This window comes from Entelurus aequoreus, linkage group LG24, assembly GCF_033978785.1.
Source record: "Entelurus aequoreus isolate RoL-2023_Sb linkage group LG24, RoL_Eaeq_v1.1, whole genome shotgun sequence".
Taxonomy (NCBI): Eukaryota; Metazoa; Chordata; class Actinopteri; order Syngnathiformes; family Syngnathidae; genus Entelurus; species Entelurus aequoreus.
In genome coordinates, this window is record NC_084754.1 from 28,429,200 (window position 1) to 28,449,931 (window position 20,732).

Below are 20,732 nucleotides of genomic sequence, written 5' to 3' on the forward strand. Positions count from 1 at the left end.
TAAATTTGTTGGTTTTCTGACATGGACTTGTTTCTTCAGCATTGTCCACACGTTTAAGTCAGGACTTTGGGAAGGCCATTCTAAAACTTTAATTTTAGCCTGATTTAGCCATTCCTTTACCACGTTTGACGTGTGTTTGGGGTCATTGTCCTGTTGGAACACCCAACTGCGTCCAAGACCCAACCTCCGGGCTGATGATTTTAGGTTGTCCTGAAGAATTTGGAAGTAATCCTCATTTTTCATTGTCCTATTTACTCTCTGTAAAGCACCAGTTCCATTGGCAGCAAAACAGACCCAGAGCATAATACTACCACCACCATACTTGACAGTAGGAATGTGTTCCTGGGAAAAGGCCTCACCTTTTCTCCTCCAAACATATTGCTGGGTATTGTGGCCAAACAGCAACATTTTTGTTTAATATGGCATCCCATGGACAAAGATAAGACCTTTTGGAGGAAAGCTCCTCTTATATGCCATATTTTACGAATTAGAATGCATAAAAAAGAAAACCATATTTTTTATTGTCTTACATAGGGATTGTGAATGACTTGGCGGTAGGTATGGTGTTCCTGGGATTTACGGCCTCACCTTTTCTCCTCCAAACATATTGCTGGGTATTGCGGCCAAACAGCTCAATTTTTGTTTTATCTGACATCACATGGACAAAGATAAGACCTTCTGGAGTAAAGTTCTGTGGTCAGATGAAACAAAAATGATATAGTCAAAAACTCAACCAGAAGCTTGTGGATGGCTACCAAAAGCGTCTTATTGCAGTGAAACTTGCCAAGGGACATGTAATCAAATATTAACATTGCTGTATGTATACTTTTGACCCAGCAGATTTGGTCACATTTTCAGTAAACCCATAATAAACCAAACTTCATGAATGTTTTTTGTGACCAACAAGTATGTGCTCCAATCACTCTATCACAAAAAAATAAGAGTTGTAAAAAGTATTGGAAACTCAAAGACAGCCATGAATTGATTAACGTGGACCCCCGACTTAAACAAGTTGAAAAACGTATTCGGGTGTTACCATTTAGTGGTCAATTGTACGGAATATGTACTGTGCAATCTACTAATAAAGGTTTCAATCAAAAATCAATCAATCAATCAAAACATTATGTTCTTTATAAGTGTATGTAAACTTTTGACCACGACTGTACAGCAAGATAATAGCCTACTTGTAAGGCATACGACTAGCTATAATAAGAGCATGAATAGAACTATGAGAGGGCAGCAGAGTTAACATTTACATTTGACAGATCATTACAATCATAAGTGTATGATGCATCTGATAGTATAAAGTATAATTATATGCAAGTATTGTATATGCACATTACATATGCACACAAATATACATACAATATATAATTATGATACCACAGAATAAGTACTGTCACACAAAACCAAGCAATCTCAAAAAACATGTACAGCAATATGACATTAAAATACATTTTTATTAGACTGTTCTCTTAAAAACCAGGTAGTTTAAAACAAAAACATGTTAAAACTGCACAATCTTTGTCACATACTGTAAACAAAAAAATATTTTAAATGTATTCATTAATGTGATTCAAGAAATCAACAGTGTGGTAATAAAACATTCATTTCAGGAGAGGCACGGAGCTGACCTTTAGTCCATAAAGTTAAACATACCATATTTTCATTCTGAATTGTATTGGGTGTCCACACTTCATTGTCAGCCATGTGAAATGTAGGTTACCATCTCAATCACTGCATCCATGGTTAGAGTTTGGCTAAATATACACGGACAAGTGAAATATCACAACTAAATGAGGTGCACAACAACAACAACAACAAAAACACCCTATTAGTACTTTCTGACACGCACAACATATATTTGGGAATATTAGAGAACACTACATACAGTATCTGTGCATTTGATTTTATACAATCACATTTCCATCTGTGCTCAACTAAAACGCAAGGAAAAGTGAGAAAAAGTGATCATACTAAAAAAAACAGTCAAAAATCCAATTTTTAAGGAAACAATCAGTGGTTATGGATAAAGGCTTGTGTGTTAAAATGTATTTAAATATATCAATATCGGTTATTAGCCTTTAACATCACACATTCAGCTCCCCCCCAAGCCTCTTCAGGTTAAAATAAATAATATGCCATTTAATAAAATCTAAACCGTCAAGATTTTAAATATAACGGTAAAAAATGTTCCTTTCAGTAATGTGCATCACCTTAAGGCACCTGTATGGCCTTCAATTGACTGCATTGGTTTTGGCCTTTAACAGTTGTCCCACAGTTGTCCCTCGTCCGACCCCCAGCTATCATTAGCCTGGGCCCAGTGGAACTTGTAGCCTTTGGACAGCACAATGCTCTCCAGGTCCTGGTCCTCCGCCCTCTCCTTCAGTCTCTGCTCCTCCAGGATGGACACTAACATGTCTCTTTTCTCCACAGTCTTCATTATTTCAGACAGGATCTCCTGCTCTTCCTGCAGCTCAGAGGCACACTTCTTTGTATCTGCAGAAGAAAAAATAAGGTAAGGAGCAGTAGAAATTATGTTGTATTTTCCCCTGAATGTTAACATGTGTACGACAGATTTACACTACCTTCTTTTGTCATCCTGTGTCGAAGATCTTGCTGAAGCCGGCACTGGGTGTCCTCCAGTTCAAGCTCCTGAGCACTGAGAGGAAAAATCAAAAGATGACCTCTACTGGCTGAAGAGAGGAAGTGCCAAATATGGATGCTCTGCTGTGTCTTGCCACACACATAATAACTTACAAGATCATGAGCTCAGACTCATAGCGTGCTAATCTGTTCTTCTCCAAAACCAGTTTAAACCAGGATTGATAGAGTTGGGCATGGTCGCTGTCATCTGCCTGAAAGTCTCCTAGGAGTGACGATGAAGAGACAATGTGGGTTGGAAGACGGTAAAAATTTGGGTGACATACAACATATGAGAAAAGAAAGAAGACTAAGAGAAGGTGAAACTAATTATGTTGACATCTCAGGGCAATCAATCGATCGCAACTGGACTGCTTGGTTTGTCTTAGAAGATGTTTTGCCGCTCATCCGGGTAGCCTTCATTAAAGATTAAAGATTAAAGTACCAATGATTGTCACACACACACACTAGATGTGGTGAAATTTGTCCTCTGCATTTGTCCCATCCCCTTGGGGAGCAGTGGGCAGCAGCGGCGCCGCGCCCGGGAATCATTTTGGTGATTTAACCCCCAACTCCAACCCTTTGTTGCTGAGTGCCAAGCAGGGAGGTTATGGGTCCCATTTTTATAGTCTTTGGTATGACTCGGCTGGGATTTGAACTCCAACCTACCGATCTCAGGGCGGACACTCTAACCACTAGGCCACTGAGATGATTAGTTCGAGCTGATAGGCTTAGATTGGTCAGATTTAGTCTAGCGGGTGGTACCGAAACCCTAAATATTTACCGTAATTTCCGGACTATAAGCCGCTACTTTTTCCCCTCGTTCTGGTCCCTGCGGCTTATACAAGGGTGCGGCTTATTTACGGCCTGTTCTTCTCCGACACCGACAAAGAGGATTTCGGTGGTTTTAGTACGCAGGAGGAAGACGATGACACAATGATTAAAGACTGACTTTTCATATACCGGTAGGCTGGTTATTTTGATAACGTACAGGCGAGATCTTTGTATTACTTTGCACCGTTGTATTATTTGTACTCTGCACGAATGCTGTTCGCCATGTCAAAGATGTGAAAGTTTGATTGAATGATTGAAAGATTTATTGTTAATAAATGGGACGCTTTGCGTTCCCAAACAGTCATCTCTGTCCCGACAATCCCCTCCGTGGTAGCAGGAACCCCTATATACTACGCTAATTACACATCAAAACCCTGCGGCTTATAGTCGGGTGCGGCTTATATATGGAGCAATCTGTATTTTCCCCTAAATTTAGCTGGTGCGGCTTATAGTCAGGTGCGGCTTATAGTCCGGAAATTACGGTATACTCCAAAACCAGAAGGGTGTGCCTGAGCAAGGATGGTTTCGCTTTATCGTAGTGAGAAAAACAACTGTTTTGATGCAAACAAGCAATCTTAAATGTCAAAGCCAACGACAGTCGTTGAAGTGTAATTTCCAATTATTGTGTGGCAGAACGATCGCTGTGGATCAACTACTACCAGTCCAGAATAGTCGGAAACCCCCACGTAAGCATTCCAGTCAGTTGTAAACAAATAGGACAAATGGAATTCTGTTCACCTTCTGTGCCCTGAATTTTTCAAACTCCTGTTTTTTGTTGGAGGCTAAATTGAAGAGTCTTATTAGAATGGTTGAAAGGACAGTGTTGTATGTAATAATGTTCCTACCAGCCCACAGGCCAAAGAGAAAGAACATAGGCGTTTGAGCAAAACCTGTGGTTACCCCAGGTGGTCGTTTGTAAAAAAAGTGCATCCAGTTCCAGAAAAAAACAAGAACAGAGTGGATGAGGAGGAAAAAGGTGACAGACACAAAATGTTGTCAATCCATATGTATCAGGTCTAACTGAGAAACTCAGAAGATCTTTTGGGGCGGTATAGCTCGGTTGGTAGAGTGGCCGTGCCATCAACCTGAGGGTTGCAGGTTCGATTCCCGCTTCCGCCATCCTAGTCACTGCCGTTGTGTCCTTGGGCAAGACACTTTACCCACCTGCTCTCAGTGCCACCCACACTGGTTTAAATGTAACTTAGATATTGGGTTTTCACTATGTAAAGCGCTTTGAGTCACTAGAGAAAAGCGCTATATAAATATAATTCACTTCACTTCACATCTTTTAACCAACACAACATTTCAGTACACTTCAAACCAGGCAACACCCTGAGACAGAGACTAGTGCATCCTAAAGACCGGACAACCCACACCCACAAAAACAATCTGGTGTATGCTATCCGGTGTAATGACAAATGCACTGATTCATATATTGGGTAAACAAAACAACCACTAAGCCGATGCATGGCACAGCATAGACAGGCAAACTCATCAGACCGAGACTCAGCTGTCTACTTGCACCTCAGCGAGAAACAACACTCCTTTGAGAACAAACATATACAGATCCTGGACAGTGAGGACGGATGGTACGAAAGAGGAGTGAGAGAAGCCATCTGTGTAGATTGAAAAACCATCGCTGAACAGAGGAAGTGGTCTGCGACATCACGTGTCTGCCACATACAACACTGTCCTTTCATCCATTCATAAAATACTCTGCAATTTAGCCTCCAACAACTAACAGGAGTTAGAAACATTCTGGTCAAAGAAGGTAACCAGAATGCATTTTGTGCCATTTGTTTACAACTGACTGGAATGCTTACGGGAGATTCCAACTATTTTGGACTGGTAGTAGTCGATCCACAGCGATCGTTCTGCCAGACAATACCTTAAAATTACACTTCATCGACTGTCATTGGCTTTGACAGTTGTTTTTCTCACTACAATAGAGCGAAACTATCCTTGCCCAGGCACACCCTCCTGGTTTTGGAGTATAAATATTTAAGGTTTTGGCACCAACCGCTAGACTAGATCTGACCAGTCTAAGTCTATGAGCACAAACTGAAGAAGCCTCCTCGGATGAGCAGCAAAAGACAAACCAAACAGTCCAGTTGCGATTGATTGAATGCCCTGAGATGACAATGACCTGGATGAATGAGAACATTCATAGACATAATTATGTTGACTCACAAATGACTAAAATGTAAAAAAAAAAAAAAAGTTAAGCCTTTCTTAATTTCAGACACCTGTCTTATGTAGTAGTAGCCCATGTGTATATTACTGTGTATTTACCGGATTCTTCTCTTATAACTTTTTCTATAGCCACTCCTCTGTCCTCTACGTCTCTTTGTTTCTCTCCAACCTCCTCCAATTGTCGCTGAATCACCTGGATGGAGCACAGCTTGATCAACATGATAACACCTCATAAACATAATTCAATAAAAAACATGTGGGTATGTCTACTGTTGCTATTATATTATGTAGCAGTTTGTACACTGGATTCCATTAATTCATCGTAGTTGGGAAAAAAAGTTAGAACAACAATTTTGTTCAATATAAGACAGACTCAACTCTATTGTGAGTGATCAAAGATAATAATGGAAGACCATTGCATTCAACGAGACCATTTCTGCTGTTCTAAACATTATCCAACATGTACTTACTGCTGATGACATTTCAAATCAAAATCTAATATTGGCTATAGGAGTGTCCCGATCTGATATTGATAGATATCGGTCTGATATCAGCAAAAACAAATCAGATTATATCGGTTTACATCTAAACTTTCCTATATAATCTCCATTACAAGCAGTATGGCAGCATGTTTACTTGTGCAAAGCTGAACACCCAGTTAACATCTAAAAATGTCCTCTAATAGGCACACGTGTCTTTTCTTGTATTTTAGTGAAGTCATGTACAAAAGGTAAACATGGTAGGTTTATAGGCTGATAGGAGCTAGCAGGTACGCAACAGCTAAGCACACAATAGCACACTAGCTAAACGTACGTAATAAGTGTAATTTGAACAATATTTCAGTCTGAAACACCACATTTGTCAATATAAACAATTATCAAACAAATATAGTTGCATATTACTTACACATACAAAGTGTCCAAGACAGAAGTGTATTAGAAAATATGTGTCCATATCATCTGATTTACTGCATCATTACTGCATCATAAGAGGAAATGCACTTTTTTTTTTTTTTAAATTGCCTATAATTCATAATCATGTGAGACAGGAACGCATATTCTTTTAATAGGATTTTAAGGATAAAAAAACAAAAAACGCAAGATGCGGCTAATGGGAGTCACCAAGTTGCCTTCAAAGCCCTCTAAAACACCTTCAAAACCCTCCATCAACGTTTCATACACACGCTGCAAGTATAAATATAATGTATATTATATATATATATATATATATATATATATATATATATATATATATATATATATATATATATATATATATATATATATATATATATATATATATATAATGTAGTAACACACACATTCATAACAATATGTAATATGTAATATATTTACCGTACTTTGGTCATTTTATGCATTGCTGGAACTTATTTCTTGGGCACATTTATTTCAGTGCCAATGCCAATGAATTCCTACTTCCGGCAACAAACGCTTATGTGTTGTAATCATGACAGACTTGGTAATAGACGACAAAGATGACTATTTTTGAGGATTCACAACCTTATCTTTTGGAACCCAAATATACGGATTATGAACTGCTGCTTATTTGAGCTGAAGGATGGTGCAAATGTGCCGACAGAAATGGAGTGCTTACCCAAAATCAACTGGAAAAAAAAGTCCCAGACAGCTCGACAAACAGACAGCTGTATATCAAGTAAGTCACTATAATATTGATCACGATACATGCAGCATGTCATGCTTATTACGACTACATATGCTGTCGAGCCAACTCTGTACAAACAAAACATGAAATGTCGGCTAATACTTTATAGCTACTGTAATAAGATTGTTCATGTTTTTCAGTTAATGTGTTCAGCAATACAAACTCAAAAGCTATTCTTCTGCTGACACACAAGCTATCTTATGGCTAAGACCATAGCATGCCGTTGCAAGGCAAGAAAAACAGTACCTCTGTGTTCGCTCTTACGATAACAATGTTGCTACAGCTTGGTTATTAGACCGGTTACAAAACATTAATGAAGTATTGTTGGTGGTTGTAGGATGTGTTTTAGAGTGATTTAGAGGCAGAATGGATTGCTTCCATTACTAGCCACCTTGAACTAGCCGATTTCTGTAAATGTTGGACTATAAACTGCTACGTTTTTCTGAGGCTTTGAACCCTGCAGCTTATAGAACGGTGTGGCTAGTTTATGGATTTTTCTTCGCAGACGGCCGGCTAAATTAAATAGTTTAAATTAACCAAGAAAACACACTGAATAGGTGTGTTATTGTTTGTGCTATGGCGCAATCTTTTGGCCAATTTTGCTCACTTCAGGTGCTGCAGTGGCTGTATTGCCCGTCTGTTTAGACTGTGTTATGAACCTACCGGAAGTTCAGTTGTCGTTCGGTCTTCTAACCATCTATAGTGTTTCTACTTGTACGGATTTTTCATTTATCACTCCAAGAAACATTTGTAAGTTTTACAGTATAACTAAAGCATTTTTACATACTCAGCTGTTTTTTTGCATAGTTGTACTTGCTATGGTAATGTAATGAAGCTAGCGTCGTTGGCATGAGCTACTATGCTATTATAAGGGTCTTTGCTAGTGTCATTAACTGACAATGGCATTTAGTTTGTATTGTTTCAGTATCGTAAATTCACCAAAACGTCACCGTGGACTTATTGAGTCTGTTTAACTAATTGGAGAGCTTGCTTCCTCAGCTAGTGGGTCAATGACATGTGTTTTGTTTTATCAGCCGTTTCCAATTGGTTATTACCGCAATAATTTATTAGAACCGGTATACCTTAGTGGTCACTAAGTGTCACCAAAAAACAATTATCACTTATCTTCAACTTAAAGATAGTGTAAGTCCATTTCATTTGGATAATAATAGGTTAGTGTTTTTTAATAACTACCATTGATTTCTGTTTGAGTAATTTCAATTGATTGAAGTTGTTCTAACATTCCACACTATAAAATAATGCACTATGATTGATTCCTGCTGATACCACGCTGTCCCCTGCGAAGTTGGGAGAGTGGCCGTTCCAGCAACATGAGGGTTCCTGGTTCAATCCCCACCTTCTACCAACCTCGTCACGTCTGTTGTGTCCTTGAGCAAGACACTTCACCCTTGCTCCTGATGGGTCGTGGTTAGGGCCTTGCATGGCAGCTCCCACCATCAGTGTGTGAATGTGTGTGTGAATGGGTAAATGTGGAAATAGTGTCAAAGCAATTTGAGTACCTTGAAGGTAGAAAAGCGCTATACAAGTATAACCCATTTACCATTTATCATACTGGAACAATATCGTATCGGCCAAAACTTAAGGTACCAATATCGAAATCATATCGGAAGTGAAAAAGTCATATTGGGACACCCCAAATTTGCTAAACAGTATGGATGTAACGATTGATCGATAAATCAAGCGATTTATATTCCTAAATTGCAAGTATATCTGTGTTCGGTAAGTTTGCCCTCCGAAAGATAGGTATCGCTCCAAGATCGTTTTAAAAAGGGAATCGATAAAATTTATTGATACTAGAAAAAGTAAAAAAATTCAATTTAAGAACGGCAGACTTTTATGAAGTTTAGCACTTTTAATAATAAAGGACGTTAAATGTTAAGTCTATTTTGCCCGTGTGTGACGTCATCAAAACAAAAATGGCGGGAGAAAGGTCATAACGAACGCCAGAAGACAACATAAATTACAACACAAAAACTTTCAGCTGCAGCACGATTGCAAAAAACTTTCAGCTACAGCACCATTGCAAAATCTACAACAAAGACAAACAACACAATCTAAAGGTGCAACACCTTAGGCCAATAAAAAGACACGACCGATAAAACGGAAGTGACAGCAGAGCAAGCTACGACGACGCACCGACTTTCGGAACGACACCCAACTGGCAGCCAAGGAGAAGTCATTTAATGAAAAAGAAAAGAGATGGATCAAGAAGGCTATGGAAATTAGGAAGCGAGGGGCCAACACCATCACAAGGGATGAGGGGCGTACATGCTTCCGCACACCTGGGACTCTGTCATCGGCGACACCAGGGCGGAGAACAGAATACAGATATGGCTGGGTCGGGGAACTTTATTTAGCAGGTCAATCTACTGTTAAAATGTTGGTTACTGTAGTTTTATTGAAAATTGCTTGAATGTTGAAAATGAGAGCAGAAAAGGTTTCCATCCATCCATCCATCCATTTTTTACCGCTTGTCCCTATCGGGTTTCCTCTTGTTAATTCAACCTAAAATGTTGGTTGCACTTTATTCAAATAAGATTTGAATGTATTGGCCATTAATTGTTTACTTGCTTGTTTGTATCCATAATTGATTTATACCTAATTGTGGTCTTGGGATCCTCTGTTTCTTTTAGTGTTTTATTTTATTATAATGATTTGTTTTTATTATTTTATTGATATATTTTATTCTATTATTATTTTTTGTTTGTTTATTGTTTACTTGTTTCATTTTAAATACCGATACTTGCATTTTGATGACTTATCGTTTATTTTGTATGTGCAGCACTCTGGAGACAGTTTTGTTGTTAATAGTGCTATATAAATAAAGGGGATTGGATCGGATTGAATTCCCTTACAATAAACAACAGAAATACAAGAAAATTCACCTGCAGTGTCCAATATCCAGTATTTATTTCACATTTGTTGATTTTTTTGCTGAAAAGTTACTGAAAGGATTTCAACTCACCGAATTGTTTTTGGATTGAAAAAAATAAAAATGAAATTGTTCCTGAATCGTATCGGCAACCATAATTATCGAATCTAAGTTAAAACGAATTGTTACATCCCTACTAAACAGGCTATTTAATCTGGCCATACAGGATATATTATCAATAAACTGAGCAGTTGTGGTGATAATGCATTTATTTCTACTTTATTCAATATTGTATGTCCTTCTATCCTAATGTGTTTTTCTAGTGGGAATTATCAAAATCATGAACATATGTTTGGGCCAACTACAGTGTCATAGTGACCACATTAAGTGATGTGTTTATCAAGGTTGAGAAAAGCGTGGGTAATATGAAAGGAATAAGATCCAGCAAGGGTGCAAAACATTTTGAATTCAGTACTCAGAGACTCAAACGTTTCACAACTGCATCTAAACTAACAAAATAGATATTCAACAAGAACTAAGCACTTCAGTATAAATCAGGAGTACCTGAGCCCTATGCAACCTCTTTAGTTGATCTCGTTTGGCCTGCAGGGCCACTGTCCCTTCTTGCCTCCTTTGCTTTTGTTTGGAGGACACCTAGGAACAGAAATATCCAACACTTCAGAAAATGCAGACATGGAACTAATGTCAGCGTCCTATTATACAAACCCTGTGAACAGCTGGTGTTTCATGTTCATCATCAGAAGAGAATGGCTCCTCCAGATTCTGCTGACTGGATGCTACAGTAGATAAAATTAAACATTTAATATTGTCCAGCATCTGATCCAGTTAAAATGAATCTGTTATGTTCTTGCATTGAAATGTTTACAAGAAACAACATAAAAGAATTTAAGCAAAAAACAGTTTGGATGTGTTTACTGCAATCAGACTAGCTAAATGTACCGCACTTTGGCGGTAAAGATGGTCCCAGGGTGGTACGACTGGTCAAGTGTGAGTCAGTGTTATTTTGTTGACTAATAATTTTTGTCTCAGTTATTGTCTAAAATCTATTTTTCCCTGACTTAAATGAGACGATAACTAAAAAGAATGCACGTTGATTAAGACGTTGACAAAATAAATTTTAGTCAACAAATAAAAACAAGACGAACATTTTGACAAACGAAATCCAGTCATGTTTAATTTTGTCTTGTTGATGGGTGGTACAAGTTTGGAATATATCCAATCACTTAAACAGTGCATTGGAGATCAGCCGGAAGTGAGTTACAAAAGGAGAGCCAATCAGATGCTTTTCTTTGTGAGATAACTTGGATTTCTCGAAAACAAAACGGTATGCATTTAACAAGCCCCACATCGTAATATGTGTACACCTGGGAGAAAGAGAAGAAGACAATAGGCGACTAAGGCTAACCGGATAACCCCTTAAACGAATAATTATTTAGCCTTAGCTCTGTTTTGGCCACACTAAATCATCGTTTAAGGTTTCTCCTACGTGGATAATTTTTTACATTGGTAAGTGCGCCGTCTATTTCTTGAATCTCCGGCTCTTAGCTTTGTATGGACTCATTGATCGTTTACAAACTGAGTTCGGAGAGGAAGTGACACCAGAAAGACTGCGCCCCACACAGCCAGCTTCATAATAAAGCAGTTTCGTAACTCTGAGCTAACCATTGGAAACATGGAGGCGAGTCATCCAGACATGCCCGTGTTTCTCCTTCCGTATGTACAGACGCTTGTAGAAATCACACATAAATACCTTAAGAAAAGAAAAAGCGCGATTGCAGCTATTTGGGATACAACACTTCTCAGACGGCAAGAGAACTTTCGAATGTCCAGGTTAGCTGTGATTCTACATACCGAAAAACTTCATCCATTTGTCGAAGGAGAGACAACGAGAATGTGGGCGTGATAAAAAAAAGGTAGCGTGTACTTTGTATTACCTGGCCGTCGAGGGAAGACTAACTACGGAAAACGGCGAATGCTTTTGGACTGGCAAAGCAGACTGTATCAGTTATCGTCCGCCATGTATGTCGCGGACTCAACGTCTAGGACCAGAGTATATAAAGTCACCAAAAACGAATGGACAATGAAAGTGAAGGTAAAAGAGTAAGAAGTGTCCTGACCAGATATCTAGATCCCTAGTTTGATTGTTGTAAAAGTGTTTACTTTCACTTGTCCATTAAAGATTTGATTAGTTTATGATGGCTCAGTTGTGATTCACTACAATAGGGCCCCATAGCACACTGGATTCCAGTTAATTGAAATACCACAACACTAGATATAGTTCAGATAAGTTAAATTTAATTTAAGAACTCGCGCACAAAGCAACACTGGAGGTGACTATGACGTGCGCATTTTGCGCGCATTTTGCGCGCATGCGTACTAGGTTGCTTTGCGCCGGTGGACGGAGGGGGGAGGGGGTCTTAAACGACCATTGTGTGTGTGGACAAGGATAAGGTTAGGTGGGATTTACCCTGGATAACCTTAGCCGGCTTAGTGTAGCGGGGGCAAACATTTACTGTTATTTAAGCTGATGTTGTGAAACTTAGCCGACTAAAACTAGATACAAAAATAATTAATTTAGATGACAAAAACTAAGGCATTTTTGTCAGACCTAAATTAAACACTGCTGTCAAAATGAACAAAGTCTACAATTACCCTAACATGAATGTTATTGGGACACCATGTGGCAGAGTACCTGGAGAAAACACAGGTAAACAAACTCTATAGAGATGTTACAAATTAGGACATGGCTCCAGAGAGATATATTGAATTAAGACAATCAATAGGCACAGAACAACACTTACCTTTGTTTCTAAGATTGGTAAGAATCATCCGAATTTCTTTTTGATGCTCCTGGTCGTTCCCGTCTGTCTCTGATGCCTCCCTCTTCTTGAGCCTCAGCGAGGAGAAAAGGCTGACCTTCCGTCTGGACGACGATGAGATATCATCTCTGAAGACCCCTCCTGAGTCTCTGCGGCCCTTTAGGGAGACTTGCTGCGACTGAGAGGACATGTCATGCTTTCTTGCATTCTTCTCTTTGGATGACTCTGGTTCAGATGCGCTGAGGTGAGCATTAAAATTTAACGCTCCTTCTGACATAGGCCTCTGTCTGGGTGGACCGTGACGTATGGGCCTCCTTTTGGGGTGAAAAGATAAATTTATTTGAAATTCAAGACACGCTGATGATGTTGACATGTTTTGTACAGTGGAACCTCGATTTACGAAACCCTCATTGTACAAACTTTTCAATCTACGAACCACGGACCGAATAAAAATATGTTTCGGTGTACGAACCTCGTCTCTGTATACAAATATGCTTTGTTGTACAAACCTCGTCCCTGTGTACCAATGTTTCATTCACCCACTGAGTGCCTGCAGCGCAACCATTATGTGTCAGGCAGCACATCCAATGTGCTGCTGTTAGCTACTTCGCATGCTTTTTAAGTGTTTTTTTCTAGTCCAAAAAAAGTAATGGACAAGCAATGTTTGGTTTGAAACATTTAGGAAGTTTCCACAGCGGTGTCGACACCGCCACCCCCTCTTTCTGCTGCACGCAAAAAAGATTAACCAACAAGGTGGATTTTTATTTTCTGTTCTTAATCATTGTATTGACCTGACTGTTAAAGTAAGGGAGTTTTGTGGTTTTAAACTGAGTGCACCCCTGGGCTAGTGACAGTTTGTGTGTGTCGACAGGACACAGGTGGTTTTTGTCTTTGTTATTAAATACAAAGTTGATCTATTACCCTGTTATGTTTTGATGCAAAGTACTGTATAGCACTTTATATCATGTACAAACATTCACTTACATTGTTTCTTATGGAGAAATGCTCTTCACTATAGAAACTTTTCTTTTCACGAACCCTGTTCAAAAATCAATTAGGTTCGTAAATCGATGGTCCACTATATAACTTCACTAACATATGAGCCGTGCTGGAGTTATTAGAAGGATTGGTGACACTAAACGTTCTCTTGAAGGCTTTGGCAAAAAGCTGGAAGGCTGAGTAGGACTCGGCAGAGGAGGATGTTTGGCTCGGAGTCACTTCTCTAAGCTGGTGCGAGTCTGTCTGAAGCTTTTCTGCTTCGGTCTTTGCTTGGACCTGATGAAAGAGGACAATAAATAACTGAAATCGTCATTCAGTAGAATGTATTTATTCACTACTGTGCAAAAACCATTGCATTAGTACTGTGCTGGGAAAGAGGAATTTATGCTCAACCTGGTGTTCAGGTTGCTGCGTGGTCTTTTTGTCTCCACCCTGTGGAGTGGCCAACATGTCCGAGCTCAGTAGTCTCTCCTTCTCACTACCAGATAAGAGCACACGTTTCTTTGGGGTGGACAAGTTGCAGGTGGTTTGGGGCGGCCTTTTTTCACTTTCCTTGTTTTCACAAGATTTCTTTCTTTCAGAGTTCTGTGTGAAGCAAACCAAAAATCGCACTCATATAAACCAAACAGTTCTGATTATGAAAACCCTTTAAAATGACATACAGTCACCTTTTCAGTTGAAGTAATCTCCTCAAAGTCAGAATCTGCTTCAGGGACGGTCTCAGGTCCTCCTTTGTCCCGAGGCCGGCTCCGATTGAAACGTTTAACAAAAATCAATGGGAATACTGGAAGACACATGAACAGAAATGGTGTTACTGTTCACCAAAATAAAGAAAATGATTAATAATGGAAAATGTATGACTTTCAACGTCACTACATTCTTCAGTCCTGACAGACGGATCTACGACAGCACATACTTTCTATCGGGGTATTAGAATCTCTTTTAATGTCAATTCTTTACGTTTGGATTTTTTAAAATTAGTATTAAAGCAAAGTTCAGAACCAGAGGAGGTTAAACCTTTTCTGTAGCAAGTCGTAGACTAGACTGAGAAACAGCTTCCCTCCAGACGAGATCCTCCCAGTCCCTGAACCTAAATAAGTCCACACTGAAAATCCACGACTTCTCCTTGACGTTCAAATGTAGTTAAGTTGTATATTTTGGTGAATTGTATTTCCTAATTCTATATGTACTATTGATGTGAAATTATTACAATTTTAATCAGATTAATCACATTTTTGAATTTGGATTACCGGATGATTAATCACAGGTTATTACTCATTGCATGATTTTGACTTTCTTTAACAAGATCACAATACTTGGACCCAAATGCAATGTTATTGTCAGAATGTCATACACAAAATTTAAAAAAACGTTTTACTTGAATGCACTACATTTACTAGCTCAAAACTTGGTAACAGTTTGTTATTTATTGCGATAATCTTTTGTGATTAATCGCACAAGTTAACTAATTTGACAGCCCTAACATATACGTTTATACATACACATGTATACATATACCCATACGTGTATACCCATACATACACGTTTATACACATATGTGGCTACACATTCCTACACACGTGTACACACCTGCGTCTATACACATACGTATACACGTGTATACACACACTTGTATACACAGATATACACACGTGTATACACATACATGTATATTTATACACACACACACACACACACACACACACACACACACACACACACACACACACACATATATATATATATATATATACACACACACCTATGTGTATACATGTACATACACGTGTATACACATGTATGTATGTACTATGTATACACACATACATACTGTACATGTATATACACACATACAAGTATATATAAATGTATATATATATATATATATATATATATATATATATATATATATATATATATATATATATATATATACACATACACACATACATAATTGTATACATATACACACACCTATACATATATCTATATGTATATATACACACACACACTTACATAATTGTATACATACACATTTATATACATATACACACACCTATACATATATCTATATGTATATATACATATACATATATACACATACATAGACTCTAGATACATACTGTATATACGAGCGCGCACACACACACATGTATACAGTATATTCGGACTCTCAAGTCAAAATAATGAATTAATTCATGCGATTAATCACAAATAAATATCGTATTAATCATTTACACAGATTAATCATGCAATTTATTTCAACTGTACAAGCTCCTTTACCTTAACCGCTATACTGTCAGTGATCAAATCAATGCATACGTCAGTACAAACATGAGTGAGGAGACTGACTGACTCACGGGCAAATTTCACTCCATATACAGCCTGAAATCATTTTAGATAAAACTGTTAGGGCAAATAAATGACATGCATTTACGTAAAACATTAAAAAACATTCCTGAATGACATTCTGACAATAAAAGTGTATCCGTGTACAAGTAGTGGGGTCTTTTTTTTAAGCTAATTTTAAATATGGAAGTTCTCACCTGTGATTAATGCTTATCAAACCAAATTCCAAAAATTTGATTAATCAGATTTTTAAAAATTGTTTATATACAGAGACATCCAGGATGAAAACCAACACCCCCCCAACCAATCTGATGGAGCTTAAGAGGTGTTGCAAAGAGGAATGGGCAAAACTGCCCAAAGATAAGTGTGCCAAGCATGTGGCATCGTATTCAAAAAGGCTTGAGGCTGTAATTGCTGCCAAAGGTGCATTGACAAAGTTTTGAGCAAAGGGTCTGAAAACGTATGTACATTTAATTAGTTTGTTTTTGATGCATTTGCAAAATACACACACACACACACACACACACACACACACACACACACACACACACACACACACACACACACACACACACACACACACACACACACACACACACACACACACACACACACACACACACACACACACACACACACACACACACACACACACACACACACACACACGCACACACACGCACTCACCAAGTAAAAGGCACTTGCGGAGAAATAGTTTCAACAAATGACTGGTATTTCTTTACATAAACGATCTCCGAGTTGACTTTAAGCAAAAAATAACGAAACGTAATTTAGCAATATTTTAGCAGTCAAAAAAAGTGTTTCACTCTTCACTCCCTCAACAGACAAAAGACACACAAGCAACCAGGTGTCATCACTTCCTAATCACAGGAGGAGTGTCACCTGACAAGGAACAATTAAAGATATATAAAAAAAAAAAAAAAAGAAAAAAAAAAAAAAGAATGTTGTATAGGACAGACTTTAAATAATAATTAATCTCCCTTAATCAATACAAAAGATTACAATGCTCTAAACAGGCGCCAACATCCCAGCCCCTAATTGTTGGCTTTAGTAAAACTTCTACAAATAAGTTTCAAAGGAGCCAAAATAGAAAAATTACATATTGGAAATTAATTATGCTTTTCAAATTAAATTACTTGAGGATGAACATTTGTCTTATCAAAGTTCATAATAATAATAATAATAATAATAATAATAAAAATAATAATAACAGTCCAAAGTGAACACTGGGGAAATCACAGCTTCTTCATTGATTCATCCTGCTGCCTCCATTAGAAGACAGAACTTATCGATCGGTCGTTTAATCACACTGTCTTTGGTTTTAACCAAAATACTTCTCAAAAAGCCTTTGACTTTTGGAAATGTCTTTACAACACGGCCCATAATTCATGAGTTCCTTGGTGCTGTGTTATCGACCAGGACTCAAGTTCTGTTTTATGCTCTTCTATTTGCTTCTTTTTTGCATGAGTGGAAGTCCAACGTCTCCAGAAGGGATCTGCAAGATGCTGTGTGTGTCTCCATCTCTTGCTTGAATCTTGATATTTTTTTCCAAAAACTGTTAGTGGCATAGTACTGCCATTTTTTGTTCTCCAGGTCATGCCTTCTTGCGTCTGCAAAACGCACAGTTTCTGATGATGTTCCTTGCTAAGGAATTTGCAAGCCAAACCTTTTCTTTAGCCTTGAAATCATATGGGAGAACCTTCAGGGAGAATAGTTGGGTTTTTCTGGTGCATTGGCATTGCACTTTTGTTTATTCTACCCCCTACTCTCACTACTGCCTACCGCCATTATCAAGAATCGGATCTAGCTTGTGGATGGTGCATTTTGAATTGAGGGTTTTGCCATTTTCCAGGTAAGTAAATTCATGGCTGAAGTAGCATCTTTGTTTAAAACAAATGATGGCCTTCACTGCCTCTTGTATATCCTCTATTGTATTGCATTCTCGTCTTTTATTTTTTTCTTCGTCTCTGATGACACGTGTTGGATCCTTTCTTAGTTGACTCAGTAGCTGAGGTATTATTTTCACCTTTAATATCCAGGCCACACATTTCTGCAGTAGGTTCCATGATGAGTGATACTCGATTAATGTGCATATCGGATGTTGGTTTTCAATCATCACACTGTTGACTGTGATCCCCTTTTCCACACTGTTAACTGTAACTCCCGTTTCACTTCAGGGTCATTTGCTAATATATCTCATAGACTTTGTGTGACCTTTGGCTATGTATTTTTCTCTCTGCTTTCAGCCATCTTGATCTTGAGAAAGATTCCACATGCAACCCTTGTGAAGCCTTATCAGCTGGATTTTCTTCTGAATTTATGTATCGCTACTGTGGCACAGAGATCCTGGGTCACTGTAACTCTGTTGGATACAAATGTATGTTATCTTTTTGTTTGATTGTGTATGTTTTACAATACAAATGTACTATCTGTCTAGAACAAGGGTGGGCAATTAATTCTTACCGGGGGCCACATCAACAATATTTCAATTAAATTTTGCTCAATATTATTTTTGATATACCATAAGATAAATAATAATTAATAATAATAATTTCATTTAACCTAACTTAACTTTATACAAAAGCAGATTGCTTTTGATGGTTATATTTTTAACACTGTCTTACACTACACTTCCTGATGTATAATACAATGCAAACATGTCAATTTCTGCACAGGGTTAATTTAAAGTTTATCCTGCATCCTCTTTAAAAGTCCAACATTTTTCCCCGTCAGATTTGGACAACCATCTGTTGTCACAACTGCCAGCTTGTCCCATTTCGGTCCTAACATGTCCAAACACGCATTTACCTATGTGAACAAGTCATTACCTGTGGTTGTCTCTTTAATTGATTGCATGGCTGCCAGCTCCTCTGTGATTTGAAAGTCTGCAGTTATCCCACGTAAGAAGATGAGCAGCTGGGCGGTGTCACGTACATTGCAGCTCTCATCCGAAGCCAGCGAAAAACAGTCAAAGTTGGCCGTTCTGTTCTTCAGCTGAAGCTCCAAGTTTCCGGGAATATCAGCGCAACAGAGTCCAATAAGCACTCCTTAATAAACTCTCCGTCAGAAAACGCCTTACTTTTTCTGGCGATTTTGTGAGAAATGAGGAAACTTGTCCTGACGGCTGCATCTCTGGGGGTGTGAAATATGGCAAAAAGTCCTTGTTGGGTTTGCAGTTTTACCATCAAGTTGTCATGTGACTGTGTTTTGAATCTTCAGCAGTCATCACAGCGTGTTTCCCATGGCAGAATCCTCAAAAAGTGATGATCGGGCTGGGTGTGGTTTGAGAAGGTGGTTGTTAAACAGCTGATTGCTTTCCAGCGCATCCTGCGTTCTCTGTATTCACTGCTACTGATGTAGCAAAACTGCTGTTTTTTCCTCTTATTGGTTTTGGTACATTTTTGCCCATTGGGATAGACCCTTTTGTTGTGAATTTTGAATGTCTCCACAGAACGGATCCAAAAGCATATTAGTAGGTTTTTCCACAAAATCCACAAAGTGCTGGAATCTGATTCTCCTGCTAGTTTTCGGTTGTGTCTCATAAGCTGCTTTCTTTCTCTGAGTTTGTAGGGTAATTTTGATGCCATTAGCCTTAGATTTGATGGGATCTCAAGTTGCTCTAAATACTGTAAATTGTGCATTACATCACAGCATTCTCTACAATACATTACATAAGCATTGGACATTTTCCTATCTTCAGCTTTAATCGCTGTCCAGTTCAAGGCTTTTTCTGGGTAAGATCCAGAAATCTTTATTTCATTCACAAAGGGCTCTTTCAAAAGGTGTCTTGCTTCACTAAGGCCCCTACTTCCATCCATGTGCAACCAGCTACAAAATAAATAGGCAAACCAGAGGTTAACTGCTCAAGATAGTAGAGTCTGCCCTGATTATTTTTAGGTTTGTCTTCAATCAAGTGTTGAAATGCCGGAATGAAAGACTGATATACCAATGGGTTACCATCACACAGAAATCTATCTCACAGGGAATTTAGACAGGTTTTGTTATGAGACTGAGTTCTGCTATGTGATTTTGTCTTTGAGTAGCCACGTCCAAGTTATCATGGACAACATTAACAATCCTGTCTGAGTAACCTTGTTCAGTATGGGTTACGGTGAGATTATGATATGCAGTTTTGGTCTTGTTTTTTTTTAGTCACATTCTTGATTTGAAGTGTATTTTCTGGTGGTTGGGTAACCCTCATAAGTGGAGATTTGTAGAGACTTGAGATGGTTTGGTGAAATTGAGTTTTGGGTTTGGCACCTAATTGCACAAATTCC

The 20,732-nt window shown here is 38.3% G+C and overlaps 1 protein-coding gene across 4 annotated transcripts in view; it reads right to left on the reverse strand.

Moving 5' to 3' along the window:
* Window positions 1-1,441: 1,441 nt before the first annotated feature.
* mical2b (microtubule associated monooxygenase, calponin and LIM domain containing 2b) overlaps window positions 1,442-20,732 on the reverse strand; it is a 114,231-nt gene continuing 94,940 nt past the window's right edge. For 3 of the 4 annotated variants that reach the window (XM_062035745.1, XM_062035744.1, XM_062035741.1), the window contains 10 exons: window positions 14,748-14,869; window positions 14,479-14,670; window positions 14,183-14,361; window positions 13,069-13,400; window positions 10,973-11,043; window positions 10,811-10,900; window positions 5,770-5,863; window positions 2,761-2,869; window positions 2,589-2,662; window positions 1,442-2,499 (listed from right to left, as the gene is read on the reverse strand). In XM_062035745.1, coding sequence (XP_061891729.1) covers window positions 2,264-2,499; window positions 2,589-2,662; window positions 2,761-2,869; window positions 5,770-5,863; window positions 10,811-10,900; window positions 10,973-11,043; window positions 13,069-13,400; window positions 14,183-14,361; window positions 14,479-14,670; window positions 14,748-14,869 — 1,499 coding nt within the window. In that variant the 3' untranslated portion in view covers window positions 1,442-2,263. The remainder of the gene's footprint in view (window positions 2,500-2,588; window positions 2,663-2,760; window positions 2,870-5,769; window positions 5,864-10,810; window positions 10,901-10,972; window positions 11,044-13,068; window positions 13,401-14,182; window positions 14,362-14,478; window positions 14,671-14,747; window positions 14,870-20,732) is intronic. The other variant, XM_062035743.1, reaches the window with a different exon arrangement.